This window comes from Leptonotus elevatus, chromosome 16, assembly GCF_054856555.1.
Source record: "Leptonotus elevatus isolate MCC_2025b chromosome 16, RoL_Lele_1.0, whole genome shotgun sequence".
In the NCBI taxonomy this organism is placed as follows: Eukaryota; Metazoa; Chordata; class Actinopteri; order Syngnathiformes; family Syngnathidae; genus Leptonotus; species Leptonotus elevatus.
The window spans coordinates 12,034,418-12,048,627 of NC_141254.1; the positions used below are offsets into that span (position 1 = coordinate 12,034,418).

Sequence of the window (14,210 nt, forward strand, 5' to 3'; positions counted from 1 at the left end):
ATTTGTCGTTCCTTGTGAATTATGTATCCCTTTCGGCATTCTAAATCGATGTTAATTGAAATTGACTGTCTGTACATCCGATGCCCTAATTTGGTACGCCAGTGGGCGGTGCTTGGACCAGTCCCTCGGTGCACGCGCTCCTATTGGCTGACAAGCAAATGGGCGGATCGGGGAGACGTCACGCGTACCCAGGATTAACCTGATTTTGTTTTATTTTTTTAATGACGCCATATTACGGCGGTTCGCTCCGTTTTGCGGAAGATTATCGTTAGAAAGCGACGTTTGTTCCCACGGCACGCGAGGTTGACAAAACTGTTTTGGATCGAGAAGGTTCCGGAGGCGCGCGACGGCACAGATGAGGCGCGTTCGCGTGTGCTGTCACGCAAATGGGGGCCGACAGCAGCAAGAAGGTAAGCGTGAGGGGTGGGGGGGCATTTTTGGACGGTATGACGTTGGTGATCGAGGGGGGTTCCTGTTTCTATGGCGATCATTCGGCCCACGAGTACTCGTTTTTGAGAGTGGTTTACGGGACGTTGTTTACTGCAACGACGGTAGTTTGAGGTATGTTACTACAGGAGGCACGATAATTGCATCCGACATGCTCCGTTACACACACAACACATCTGCTGCGTGGCCCACAGGCATGCGGTAGTCACGTGACAAACCACTTAGAGGTTTACTAGTTGAGCTGTTTCGAATAATCTGACACCGCGGACAGCTCTTACCAATTTATATAAAGTGATTAAAAATGTTAAATCTAAAGTAAGCATGAAAACTGTTAGATCCAGCACAGGGGTACGTTTATAATCGTATGGGTATGAAGCGAAACATCCGGGAACTTTGTGCTTTCGTCCGCCAATTTTCCATCAAATATTGTTTACACTTTACAAAGTCCTCTGCTATTAAATACTCATAAATTTTGTTCGAAGCAGTTCTAATTATTACTCCTTTACAGCCATTGAGAAAAAGGCAACTTGTGAATAACACGCACCTGTACCTCTTATTAACTTCACCCAATCCATCGCCATTAGAGCCACTTTTCAATTGCTAAAATTATTTGTTTAGTTTACCAGTCCATACATTTAAGTACTCAGCAACATTTGGGTGTACTGTATTTAAAATAGCATTTTCACTTTGATTTGTTGAACTGTATCAATTTGCTGTTCATAGGCTAACAGCTAATTTTCCCTGGTACAAAATGGCGGCTCAAACGACTCGCTGTGACGTCACGCCTGTCCCTCAGGTGAAAGGGAAAATTATGCAAAATGTACTTTTAAATCTTTCTACCTATATATTACAAATATTTTTGGTCCCCCATCAAGTGTGAATTTAAGCAACCAAGTAAATATTCATTTGAATATTTCTGAAATGTTATGTGTGAGCAAGCCCCCCACTAAAGTTGGGCTAATTTACAACACGTTTTTCTACCACTGGCTGCACTAGTTGAGATCGAAACCCAGTGGTGAGCACTATTAAGCCAAACCCAAAAGCAGTGTTACCAGCATCATCTTATGAATGTGGTTGCATCTGTATTAGGAGATATTATCTGCCACACTGCTACACTTCTTTAATGACTTCCCAAACTCCACCAGAAGCCGACTGATGGCCGGGAGGAAGAGCCCCTCTCGTCAGGCTGGCGTGGCTTCCTGTCCAGCATGGGCCTGTCACTGCCCGGCACCTTGTGCCGCCTGGCGCCGCCCGCTCTGCGCCTGGGTCGGCGGCGCATGCTCCAAGGCAGGGCGCCCGACATCCCTGAGCACGTCCTGAGGCTGGCGGGCGTGGGCCCTGAAAAACTGAGATCCGAGTGGAGCCTGCCGGGCTTCGTCGCCATGTTCCTACCCGAGTTCCCCCACAGGGCTGTTCCGGGAGAAGAGCACTTTCAGGTAGATGCCTATTTCAAGTTGGACCTCTGTCCTTTGTGTGCTTGTGTTGATGTGACTGATGGTTTTTCAATCAGGTTTTAGGTTACATCGCCAAAGGTTCTTTTGGACCCATCCTGAAGGTGAAGGACAAAACCAAACAGAGAACATATGCTGTCAAGGTGGGTCTCAATAATTAATAGCTGAAAACTTTCGTAGCTGTCAAATGTAAAAAGACGCCAACCAATGATGTCAAATGAAAATAAATCTTGCTTAACTGAAAAAAAGCAAGATACCTTTATTCAATTATTTGATTAAAGCAAATCATATACTAATAATATGAAGATGGAAGTGACATGTGGTCATTGTGCTGGTCCGCAGGTAATACCTAAATCTGAGATCCTCCGACTGGGCGTGCTGGAGCAGTCGAAAGAAGAGGTGATAGTTCAGGTGAGAATTTCGCTCACAATTTCTCATCAGGGAGAAACGTTTGAATTCCCCGCCAGTTTTAGCGTCTACTCGCGAGCGATGGCACAACTATTTGAATTTTGCCCGCAGCGTCAGATTCGCCACCCGTTTGTCCACGACCTGCAGGACTGTTGGCAGACGCAACGCCACCTCTACATTAGTGAGTCAGCCACAGAGCAGTGAACCTCCTCAGCCCCCACCCAAAGACCCCCCACTTCAACCTCACTATACACTCCTCACGTCCAAACCAACAGTCCTCCCCAATCCTGAGGCTTGGAAAATTGTGCAGTGTTGCCTCCACTTCTTCCGCTTTTACCCTTGCCCCCCACGTCCAATTATCCAGTGACTCAGAAAGTCTGACCTATTTAGTTTTGCTCCCCCACTCTGTGAAAAAGAGCACACTGGCCCTCTGGACTTCAGCAACCCCCCCCCTCCTCCCCTCCCCCCACTGCCCTATCCTCTACTTTTGTGCTTGACTAAGGGAATCACATCCATAACGCACACACCACCTGAGTTTCAGTGAGATGCGTCCTATGATTACTGTAATGCGATATTTCTTTTGACAGTTATTCACATTAACCGAAATGAATACAAGGACTCGAACTGAAGTAGAAAAAAGTGCGCACAATGAACATGTAAAGCCCAAAAAAATGGCATTTGAGCAGGGGCGTACACTTTCTATTTTCACTGTAATTAACAACAGCTTTTATGATACAGAGGAGCATTGTCGCCACCTAGTGTTGCGGAGGTTAACTGGGATTTCACCCGGTGAATGATGAAGTAATTGTTTAATGTGTGCGTGTATTGACTGTACGTCTTCTGCCTTCTAGTGTGCGACTACTGCGGCACGGGCGACCTGTACACCTACTGGCAGATGATCGGACTCTTCTCCGAGAACACGGTGCGGGTGTTTGCCGCCGAGCTGGGCTGCGCGCTGGGTGAGTTCAAAAGTCTTGTTTGGAGTAATTATGAAGACATACGTCTAATTAAGGCAAAGGCCAGCTCCCATGATGAGTCAATGTGGTGCAAGTTTGTTCTTATTGTCACTTTTTTCCCTGTAGGATTTCTTCATGACTTTGGTGTCATCCACAGAGATGTGAAGGTATGAAACGGAGATGGTTTTATTTTTGCCTCAAAGTCAGCTAGAATCGGTTCCAGTCTATCTGCCACACTAGTGAGGACAAACGCTACAGAACATAGATTAATAAATGTCTGTCATTTCCTTCCAGATGGAGAATATCCTGTTGACAGACAATGGTGAGTCAATACATGTCCAGCAGAGGGCAGCAAAGTGCCATTTTCCAGACTTCCAGAACCTTCTCGAGGACACCCTGACTTCTGCTTTGTACTTATCAATAGAAATGACAGCGATGGAGCGTGGGGAAAAAATTATGTCAGCTAAAATGATTCAATAGAATTAATGGTGCGTTCCAGGACATCTCCGTCTGGCTGACTTTGGTTTGTCCCGTCGCCTGGAGCGAGGAGGGCGGGCTTTCACCATCTGCGGCACCATCCAATACATGGGTGAGGAACATTTAAATACATGAGGTATGAATTAAAGGACGTTGTTGTGAACACGCTCTGTCCGCACCGCAGCCCCCGAGGTGCTGAGCGGCGGCCCCTATAACCACGCAGCCGATTGGTGGTCGCTTGGAATCCTGCTGTTCTCATTGGCTACCGGCAAGGTGACATCATCATGGAAACTCCTGACTAGAGAATGAGCCAAGCTGGTCATTGAAATCCAGCATAGCAATGATGCTTGGCATGCAATGTGAATTTCTCCTCAGTTCCCCCTGCCTCCGGAGCCGGACCACTGTGGCATGCTGAGGAGGGTGAGGTCTTTCCCCTACGAAATGCCCCTTAACCTGAGCCCCCCACTGGCCATGCTGATCACAGAGGTGAGAACCCCTTGACAGTTGAAAAACAGCAACTTCCTTCATCCTGGATTTTTTCGCACACTCATGCAGTTTCTCTGTACAGCTGCTGTGCAAAATGCCCACACGCCGACTTCGCACCCTGGATCGCTTCCAACGCCAGACCTTCTTCCGTGGGCTCAGCTTTGACCAAAACCTGCTGCAGCGCCACCCTGTGGAGGTAATTGATCCCCCCAAAATGGGACTCAAGTATCTCACTGGCGACAACCAACATATTAGATGAAAAACATGCACAATACTTCTAGTTAAATTTTTTGGGGAATGATTGTTGCCCATCCTGAAGTGGTTTATACTTGCTTATAATTGCCACAAGATGGCGGCAAAGCACTTCAATTGGAAAGGATCACAAATGATGGACACCATGCTTCCAGCATGTACACAATCATGAACCCATGTCACATAAACGATTGTGATCAGTAATTCAATCATTCAACACAAACAAACCACCTTCAAATGAGGCTCATCAATAGTATTAGCGAGCAGACTAGCCTAAACAAAACGCTAGCTCAAGTGACAAAATCCATTGTGATATGGCCCCTCTTCACAGGTGATTATGGAGCTGAGGGAGCGCCCCGACCGCGCCGCCAAAGCCCGCCGAGGCCTCACGCTTTCACTGCAGCCGCTCAAAGGCTTCGAGTACGACTCGTTACTTAGTCCTCCACTCACGCCTGGTGCACAGCTGCAAGAAGCCGGCCCGCGTAGGGAGGTGTTTGTTTGACTCTAAACTCCAGCAATCATGATGGCTTGCATCAGTACGGTACAGACTTTTCATGGTTTTTATTGACACAATGGTTGGTCCATACCTATAATGGTCACATGTCAAGAAGAAACACGGCCTCCATTGTTGTTTACTATGTGGCCTTACACTACGCTCACTATCAGGTTTACCCTTTCACAACATTCAAGTCAGGAAGATATTTTTATTTGAAGCAGCCATTTTGAGGCAAATTCCAAGCCTCATAATTGGATAAACTAAGACTGTAGGAAATTTGCTCAAATGAGCCCTGAATTAACCTGTTTTTTTTTCTTCAACATGCCTGTAAACTAAAGTATATCCTGGTATAAATGAGTGAATTTTAGGAATTTCCAATATGACAACCATCAAATTCACCCCAAAGTGCCCCCTGGTAAGATTAATAAAAATTTGCCCCTGACACCAGCTTCACCACCAAGAGGACATGCGAAAAAGTCTCAAAGAAACCACTCATGAAATTGAACTGGAAGTCAGACATTTTGGTTTGAAAGCAGCCATTTTACAGTAATAGGGAATTTTTCCCAATTGAACCCTGAATAAATGAACCTTTTAAGGTCCTCAGCATGCCCAAATGCTCACAAATTATTTAAAGTGCGTAAATCCCCTTTGTAAATGTGTATATAACTCCCCCCACTCACACTCCGTAGCCTGCCCCCAAAATGTGTTGTTTTTTCAAGCCCCTGGCACAAGTGTCACTCATCGACCCAAAAGTTATTGGACAAGTCTATTCTCACAGGATGCGCGAAAGCGTCTCAAGCACTCATTTTGGTTTGAACATTTGATTTGAATCATTTTGGGGTGAATTCCTGGGCTCAAAACGCACCATCTCCACTCTGAAGCCGGTGTTCTTTATGTAAGGCAAAGGTGGGCATCGATGGGCCGAAGTCCTGCAGGTTTTGCATGTTGCCCTTCTCCAACACAGCTGATATATGATCAGCTCATCAGCAAGCTCTGCATAAGCCCGATAACGATCCTGTTGATTGGAATCAGCTTGCGTTGGAAGTGAGAAACCTCCAACCCCCCCAAAGGAGCACCTTTCGAAACGTTTTGTGTTTGCACAACAGTAAAGCGCTATTGTTCAAGCACTTGAACATTCCTGTCGATATGCCGCAACAGTTACGCAAAGAAAGGTCACTCTAGCTGAAGACAATATGCTCCATTTTGTTTTCGGTGCAGTCACTTGTGCAAAGAAGTCTGTTTTTCTGAGTGACGTTGACTTTACATCTACATCGCACCACAGTAGAAACGTCACTTTAATGTTTTGACCGATAGAGCTTTTTCTATTCTCGCTCGCCTTCAGTATGTTGCAATGTACCGAATGCCTCACAAATATTCCTGAATTTTATGTTTTGTTACAAGAATGCTTATTTATATATATGTATTTAAAAAAAATAAACAACTCTTTATACAGTTTCTAAGAGCGTTTCAGATGTTTATAAGTCATTTTTTTTTAACCTTAAATGTGCTTATTGTGATGCTTTTGTCACTGGGATTGTGAGAAACGCTTGGTTGGATCACATTTCAACATGCAGGTTGACTTACCCAACAGCCATTGCCCAACGCAGTCACTGTTATGACACGTTGGTTGAGAGATTACATACAATCATGCACAATGACATCCAATACAAACATTCTGTCTCTTACAAACAATATTATGTGATTTTTTTGTGTACCTTGTGCCAGATTTCAATTTCATTTATATACTGTTGTGCCAATTCAAACAACCTATCTCAAAGCACTTTACATATTGTGAGCCTAATAGTGTAAGTCTATTTTGAGAGTTTTCACACAAACAACAAATTAATTCAACAAACAAAATAGTAAAGTTGCCTTTATTCAAATGGATGATAGCAAATACAAAAGTGTTGCTGTTGTTGGCTAGTCTTATGTAAAACACAGAAGGCATCCTGCCACTGATATAAAAAAAAAAAACATTTCTGTTTTTAATACTGTATCATGGCGATCTTATTTAGCTAGACTTCTGACTGGGCCAAAACATTAGGAACAGTTTGTGACGCAATGCAGTTGTTGAGTGTCAGTAAAAACGTAAGTTTAAATTTTATATGTAAAACTACTTAATGTGCAGGTTTACCTTTTAAATTGGTCTGGTGTTAATTTGATCGTAATTTTTTTTTTTAAATCACGTTTCTAAAAGGTAATCCATAGCTTCCTGAAAAAGTCAACTTCCCTACCCAACCCATTGATGGACGATGCTCTTCTGCGCATGCGTACTACCGACCGCCCTGCCTCCCGCCGGTATGACGCAATGCTCGCCCCGCCCCTCCCTGGTTCCCCGAAGGTTTTGTAAAGCGTCACGTTGCTCTGCAGCACAGTCGGTCTCTCCGCGGAAGCTCGGCATCCTCCTCCTTCAACCACTTCTTCTCTTCTCACTTCCTCCCACAAGACAGGTAAGGAGACGACATATTTATCCGACTACAACTTTCAAGCGCCATTTTTTTCCCCTTCCGTTGTTATGCTGCGCCTTCATCTTGCCTAGCTTAGGTTTTAACTGTGAATTCGCCCCCGACAGCGCTCACAAAAAATGTTCCATGCGTGTCAATACAATCAATTAAATAGTTGTAAAGCACTTGTCGTGGGTACGCACGCCACCGAAGTGAGGCGGGAATGGGATGACCTTCAAGGATGACAAGGTAGCCTGTTGCGTCGTCGTAAATAAGCGGCGCGTGCTCGCTCACGTCGGCCCTGATCTACGAACGCTAGTGTGTGTGCGCGCGGGCGCGTGCACGTGTGGTGCTCGTGACTGGGGGACGAAAGGGTGTTGTGCGCGTGCGCGTGAGTGGGTTGCTGTTGCTGAGCACGTAGACATCCTTGGTGGAGAGGGGGCGGGGCGAAGTCTACATCCTGTATTTCCCCATACTGCACAATGGATAAAAATACTATTTAATTATTAAGTATTTGAATTTTTTTCATGGGTTCTGTGTAGTAATATTTACCATTTATTGAATTCATGAAGTTTTTTGTTTTTTTCCCCTTGCATTTTATCTCAGTAATTGCTTGATACTGTGGGATAATAATCATTGAAAAGTTGTCTGAGCTTCCTCTGTATTGCACTAAATGGCCATTTAATCACCTCCCCAACCTGATGATTGTCAAGACAAGATGACGACACGGGCGGCCATTTTGAAACACCCACTTGCAAGTCATAAATTAAATTATAAATAATTTTGCTAGTGTGACTTTGCCTCCAAAAACAGGGCCCATACACCATTGGTTACTTAAGCAATATATTTCCATGTTGAACGTCTTCAGACAATAAACTAGTGTAATGGTGAATCGGCAACATGCGAACACTCCATTTTGTTGTCTTAGAATTGATTTTGTGAACACTTTGAAGCAAACAATCCATCTTATATTGTTGCGCCTTGACAGAGGGTTTTCCTAGTGAATTTAAATATCATTGACTTTTAAGCTTATGTCACAGTGGGGGAAGGGGGAGACCACTGTTGATGTCGCAGTGCAGAAATGGCGACTGAGCGCTATGCAACAGGCTGTAACCGGCGGCCCCCCTCCCTCCTCCTCTCGTGACACTGCGGACGCCCCCTGCACTTGACTTCGCATGACAGTGAAGGTCTTCTGCATGACAACTCAACTAGATGCATACTGGTGGAAAAATATTTGAATTATTTTAGGATCCTGACAGTAGTTTCACTGTCTGGAAAAATTGTGAACAAGTGCCAAGGAGCTTTTGCAGAAATTGAATAGGATGCAGGCCATTTTGTTTTCAAGCAGCCATTGGGGGCGGGGGATTTCCCACATTATTTTTCTTTGTGATGATGATGCCCCCAAAGCTCACTCAGCCGTATCAATAAAAACACAATTTACACCGATCGACACCAAATTGGGTGGACAATGTACATGTCAACCATAAGAACATAACAGAACAAAATGAAAAAGCCTCAAGGATGCTTGATATAGAACAGGCAGTCAACCCTTTACTTTGGGGCTGCCATTTTGTATTTGGATGAACTCCAACAAGGGAATTCGTCCAATGAGACCCGATCAGAAAAAAAGCGATTGGAAATCTTTTAACTGCCATTGTCAATGAAATCTGCTTATACCCAAATATTTGCCACTTGCCATCTCTTAATATCGGCACAGAGTTTGTAGCATTCGATTGGCATAATAATATAAGTGCAGAAGTCAACAATTCCCAAAGAAATTCAACAAAAAAGAAGAAATCTCGTCTCCTCCCTTCAACAATTGTGGATTACTGACACATTGTCATAATCACGGTATGAAATTTTCACAGTCTTTACTTTGTCTAAAGTTGAGTTTGGAATTGCGAAAGATTTTCGCAACACTTTTCTGTGCTTGACGACAGATAGCTGCTATTTGCTGAGCGTGCGTTTTTTTCCGGGCGAACGGCACCTTTTTGTTCGCATTTTATCGAGTGTAAACACGCGAGGTCCGACCTCTTCACATTCACCTGCATGTGTTGTTACCTCACAACGCTCCCTAAGCCGAGGATTAGCACGCAGGACGAGCACGGCCTGCTGGCCGTCCTCCAAGCCCGACTCACTTTGTCAACCCGTCAGCGTATACGGTTCTTTTTGTGCGGCTCGGCCCATTGTCTTCGCATGAATGCGCCTATCTGTGTGGAAGTTCACTGGACTACAAAATAGCCCAAACTGGAACAACAAAGTGTTCATATTGATTTCCTCCTTGTTATTAATGACCTCCTTGTGTGGTGGCATCACAAATAAAGGCACAGAATAAGCGGCGTAAAAGAGCAAATCAAGATTGAATGAATGGGCTGGGAAAACGAGGCCGTCAGTTGGTAGCGTTGCCGTTGGAAAGCGCGGCGAGCATCCCGTTACATAATGGCTCCAACCTCTGTCTGCTAGTGCAGCACTCTGCTTACATAATCAATTATTTACAGCGGAGAAAAGCAGTTGGGAGGGAGAGATGATGGGATGGAAAGCGTGCTCGCCAGCACGTCCTGCCTGCTTGCCGGTTCCCTTTTGGTCTCTAACCAGACGGTGTGTCAAAGTCGCCTTTTGGGGAACAGTCAGCCCCACATCAAGTCAAATGTGTGTGAAACGGCTACATTTGGATGCCAGAACATTCCATTCAGTCGCATTCGGGAGCAGCAAATCCCCTGCTTGAAGCATTTGTTTCTGTTTATTTCTGTTGTGCAAGCACTTGTTATTTGGAGTCGTTCAATTTCTATTGTGCCAGTTGACAGGTAAATACGTAAGTAAATGTACTGGTGTGAGTGCGGCCGAAGAGAGCATCAGCCAGGGTTGCCATGTTGGATCGGTGCGAAAAAGGCTTTTGTGGATAAAATATATGACCTCCCCTTTTGTGTGTATGTTTTCAGCCACCATGACTCACCAGTTCCCCGCACTGACTCCTGCCCAGAAGAAGGAGCTGCAGGACATCGCCCTGAGGATCGTGGCCCCCGGCAAGGGCATCCTCGCTGCCGATGAGTCCACTGGTAATGCTTCGGTTGTAGTTGTGGTCATGTAATTTGGACTTTAATACTATCCATTCATCCATCCATCCATTTTCTGAACCGAATACACCTGCATAAAGAGAAAGGTGTTAGTGTACAGTACAGGCAACAGTAAAAAGCAATATAATCAAAGAACGGCTAAAAGGGGGAAAGCAAGGTTTAGGTGATCAATTTCAAATTGTGAAAGGATCTTCTTGAGTTAAGTGCTTGACAATTGCCGCTTGCAGGCAGCATGGCGAAGCGCTTCACCCCCATCGGCGTGGACAACACGGAAGAGAACCGCCGGCGCTACCGCCAGCTGCTGTTCACGGCTGACGAGCGCATCGACAGCTGCATCGGCGGCGTCATTTTCTTCCACGAGACGCTCTACCAGAGCACTGACGACGGCACGCCCTTCTCCAAGATCATCAAGGACCGCGACATTGTCGTCGGCATCAAGGTGTGCGTTCAGAATGGCTGCCGGCTGGCATTAGATTTGTCCGTTTTTGTCTTCCCGTAGGTCGACTCTTTAAAGGGAAATAAATGCTCAGCATGTTTAGGGACACACACTCACAGTGTTGTGTCAACACAAGGTCGGGTTTCAGCAGTCAGTTCATTACGTCGATCTAATCTAGCCCACCATCAAACATCCTGTAATATTTGTTGCATTCATTTAACAGTGTATTCCCCTACAAATGGTGAATTCAAATTTAGTCTGTGAATTTTACATTTTTTGTTATTTCTCTCCTTAAATAATTGATTGATCAATTCTAAATATAACAAAAGATTACATAATAACATTGATTTGATTGATTAATATTATTATAAAATATTAATTTCTAATATTAAATTTGACAATTTTACTTGGATATTGAACAGTTTTTATTTGAATAAACATTTGAGCAAATAAAACTTTAATTATGTAAAATTGTAAATTTTTATTACATTTGATTGAAGTAAGCTAAATCAGTTAAGGATTTTTTAAATGAGGAATGAATGAATATAAAAAGTAAAAAATAAATAAATACATTTTAATTTACTGATTTTTTAAAAATAGAAAATGGCTAATTAAATAATTTGATATAATGCTACAAATACATTAAATATTTTTAAAATTATTTTATTGTTGAAATAAAACATAAATACACCAATTTCGCTTTTTAATTTTTATTCCACTTTTTCCATTTTAAAAATTAAATGTGAAAGTTTGCCCCACCCCTGCTCTAAACTGACTTTTTGTTGCAGGTGGACAAAGGTGTTGTTCCCCTCGCTGGGACCAATGGAGAGACCACCACTCAAGGTAGGGATGGCGCATAGAAAGGACAAACCTTAATCAACCGTCTTCCGGTCTTTGACTTCCGAAACTTTCCTCGCATCGCAGGTCTGGATGGTCTGTCAGAGCGCTGCGCTCAGTACAAGAAGGACGGCGCTGACTTTGCCAAGTGGCGCTGCGTGCTGAAGATCAGCGAGACCACGCCCTCCGAGCTGGCCATCTTTGAGAACGCCAATGTGCTAGCACGCTATGCTAGCATTTGCCAGCAGGTTGGTGCGTTTTTTTTTCTTTGTAGGCCGGCTTTTTTACGACTGACTTTCAGACAAGACAATACCTTGTGTTCACATAGCTGTTGCGGGTTTGCGCATTCAGATCAATTAGATACGTAGCACTGAGCAACAATCACTTTCATCACAGAAGAGATACTGTATGACCAGGGCAGCCATTTTGAATGCGGCCGCTAACACAGATAGCTTCATGCAGTTGTTGCGGCTTCTCTCATTCAAATACCGGTGTGGTGCCGTCTTGGGCAGAGACAATTGTTTTCCAAACGAAGAGTATTCATAGTTGCAATTTCCAGTAACGTGTGCTTTTCTTTTTTTATTATTATTACAGAACGGCATTGTTCCCATTGTGGAGCCAGAGATCCTCCCTGATGGAGACCATGATCTGAAGCGCTGCCAGTACGTCTCTGAGAAGGTAATCTGCAAAAATATTATATACGTGTATATAACGGGTGTAACAATTTTTTTTTTAATCGATTTTCATTTAAAAAATGAGAGTGCATCAAATCGTTCCCTTTCAAAATGTACTGTCCTTGAAGCGTATCTCATCCCATGTATCAAGATACATATCGAACAGTCTAGTATTGGAGAAATCCCCTAATATATTTGTAACGAAGTCTTTGATGTGCTCTGTCTACCTTTTAGGTCCTCGCCGCCGTGTACAAGGCTCTGTCAGACCACCACGTCTACTTGGAGGGCACGCTGCTCAAACCCAACATGGTCACCGCTGGACACGCCTGCCCCAGCAAGTACAGCGGCGAGGAGATCGCCATGGCAACCGTCACCGCCCTGCGTCGCACCGTGCCTCCTGCTGTCACAGGTGAGTGACACTCTACCGAAGTTACATCCCACTGCCTCAGCCTCGCTGCTCACTATTTGCCGTCCTTTTCAGGCGTCACATTCCTGTCGGGCGGCCAGTCCGAGGAAGAGGCCAGCATCAACCTCAATGCTATCAATACCTGCCCTCTGGCCAAGCCTTGGGCGCTTACCTTCTCCTACGGCCGCGCCCTGCAGGCCTCGGCCCTGCAGGCCTGGCGAGGAGAAATGAACAAGGAGAAAGCCGCCACCGAGGAGTTCATCAAGCGTGCCGAGGTAGACGACGTTCTCAGAAATAGTCAGCAACAAAGAATGCACTTTTCTGATTTCGTAATTCAGCTTTTTAAATATATCAACAATATACCATTGACATAAAAAAAGTACATTTTTAATTCATTGTTGACAACAGAGCAACTTAATGTAGTGTAATGTAAATTAAATGAATGACGCTGTGACATGCGCACACTCACGGCCGACAACGAGGCTTTCTGAAGCAGCCAAAGCCCCAGACAGGAAGTTGAACTTTTAACATGTTTCATTTGTTGTTTTTCCAGGCAAACGGCTTGGCTGCCCTGGGCAAGTACGAGTCCTCCAGCCGCGGCGCAGCGGCAGGACAGTCCCTCTACGTGGCCAATCACGCCTACTAAAAAGCAACCATGTGACCTAGTTAGTCTTATATCTGCTCTGCTATTAAAACCTTAAACCCTTCCCTACACACTTCCTCCATCCATGCATCACTGGCCTGCGCTGTCTACTGAACCTTTACGGTGATTAAAACATTAGGTGTTTAAAAGCAGAGAAGGAGACCACTGAAAGGGAATTGCTGTATTTTTATGATCGAACAAATCAAAAACAGTTGAAAGTATTTTGGAAGTAGGACCAAAAAAAAAAAATGGCTTCTTGTCTCCATGTTTAGCATGTGTGTGGGACCAAGCAAGTGGACATGGTGACATCGAGGAAGTGATGGTTGTCTGAAAAGACGCAAGGGACTCCACTTCCAATTCGCCACTAATCAATCAACTTTGTGTGTGTGTGTGTGTCCACATTAGCTTTCAATTGCACAGTTTTAATGTATACGGTTGTGTGAAGTTGTCAATATTGTGTGTCATTTCCCTTCCCCCAGAATTAGAAAGAAGTTCATTTTGATGATGATTTGGTTTGAGGGGAGTCACTCACTGCTGTATTGGATCAACTGTGACTGTTTGTGTTGTTAATATTGTTCTTGAAGCACTCGCTGTGTCAAATAGTGAAAACAAATAAACTATATTAAACATAGTAGTGAGTGATATGCCTGCTTGTATGTTTCGAATGTAGTCTTCATTATATATATTTTTTTACACATTGTTGCAACTTGACACGGTAAAAGA

At 44.3% G+C, this 14,210-nt stretch overlaps 2 protein-coding genes across 2 annotated transcripts; both read left to right on the forward strand.

Annotated features, from left to right (window-relative positions):
- Positions 1–167: 167 nt before the first annotated feature.
- On the forward strand, positions 168–6,428 carry rskrb (ribosomal protein S6 kinase related b). Its single transcript, XM_086097781.1, has 13 exons — positions 168–410; positions 1,593–1,883; positions 1,958–2,041; positions 2,241–2,309; positions 2,418–2,487; positions 3,158–3,265; positions 3,389–3,429; positions 3,557–3,584; positions 3,762–3,851; positions 3,924–4,012; positions 4,115–4,225; positions 4,308–4,421; positions 4,809–6,428. The coding sequence occupies exons 1-13, from the start codon at positions 387–389 to the stop codon at positions 4,977–4,979; spliced, it is 1,290 nt and encodes a 429-aa protein (XP_085953907.1). The 5' UTR covers positions 168–386; the 3' UTR covers positions 4,980–6,428.
- An 851-nt stretch (positions 6,429–7,279) lies between these two features.
- aldocb (aldolase C, fructose-bisphosphate, b) lies at positions 7,280–14,118 on the forward strand. The gene is made up of 9 exons (XM_086098301.1): positions 7,280–7,423; positions 10,357–10,473; positions 10,719–10,930; positions 11,716–11,770; positions 11,852–12,012; positions 12,359–12,442; positions 12,673–12,847; positions 12,920–13,119; positions 13,398–14,118. Exons 2-9 carry the CDS (start codon positions 10,362–10,364, stop codon positions 13,488–13,490), a joined length of 1,092 nt encoding a protein of 363 aa, XP_085954427.1. The 5' UTR covers positions 7,280–7,423; positions 10,357–10,361; the 3' UTR covers positions 13,491–14,118.
- The last annotated feature ends 92 nt before the right edge of the window (positions 14,119–14,210 follow it).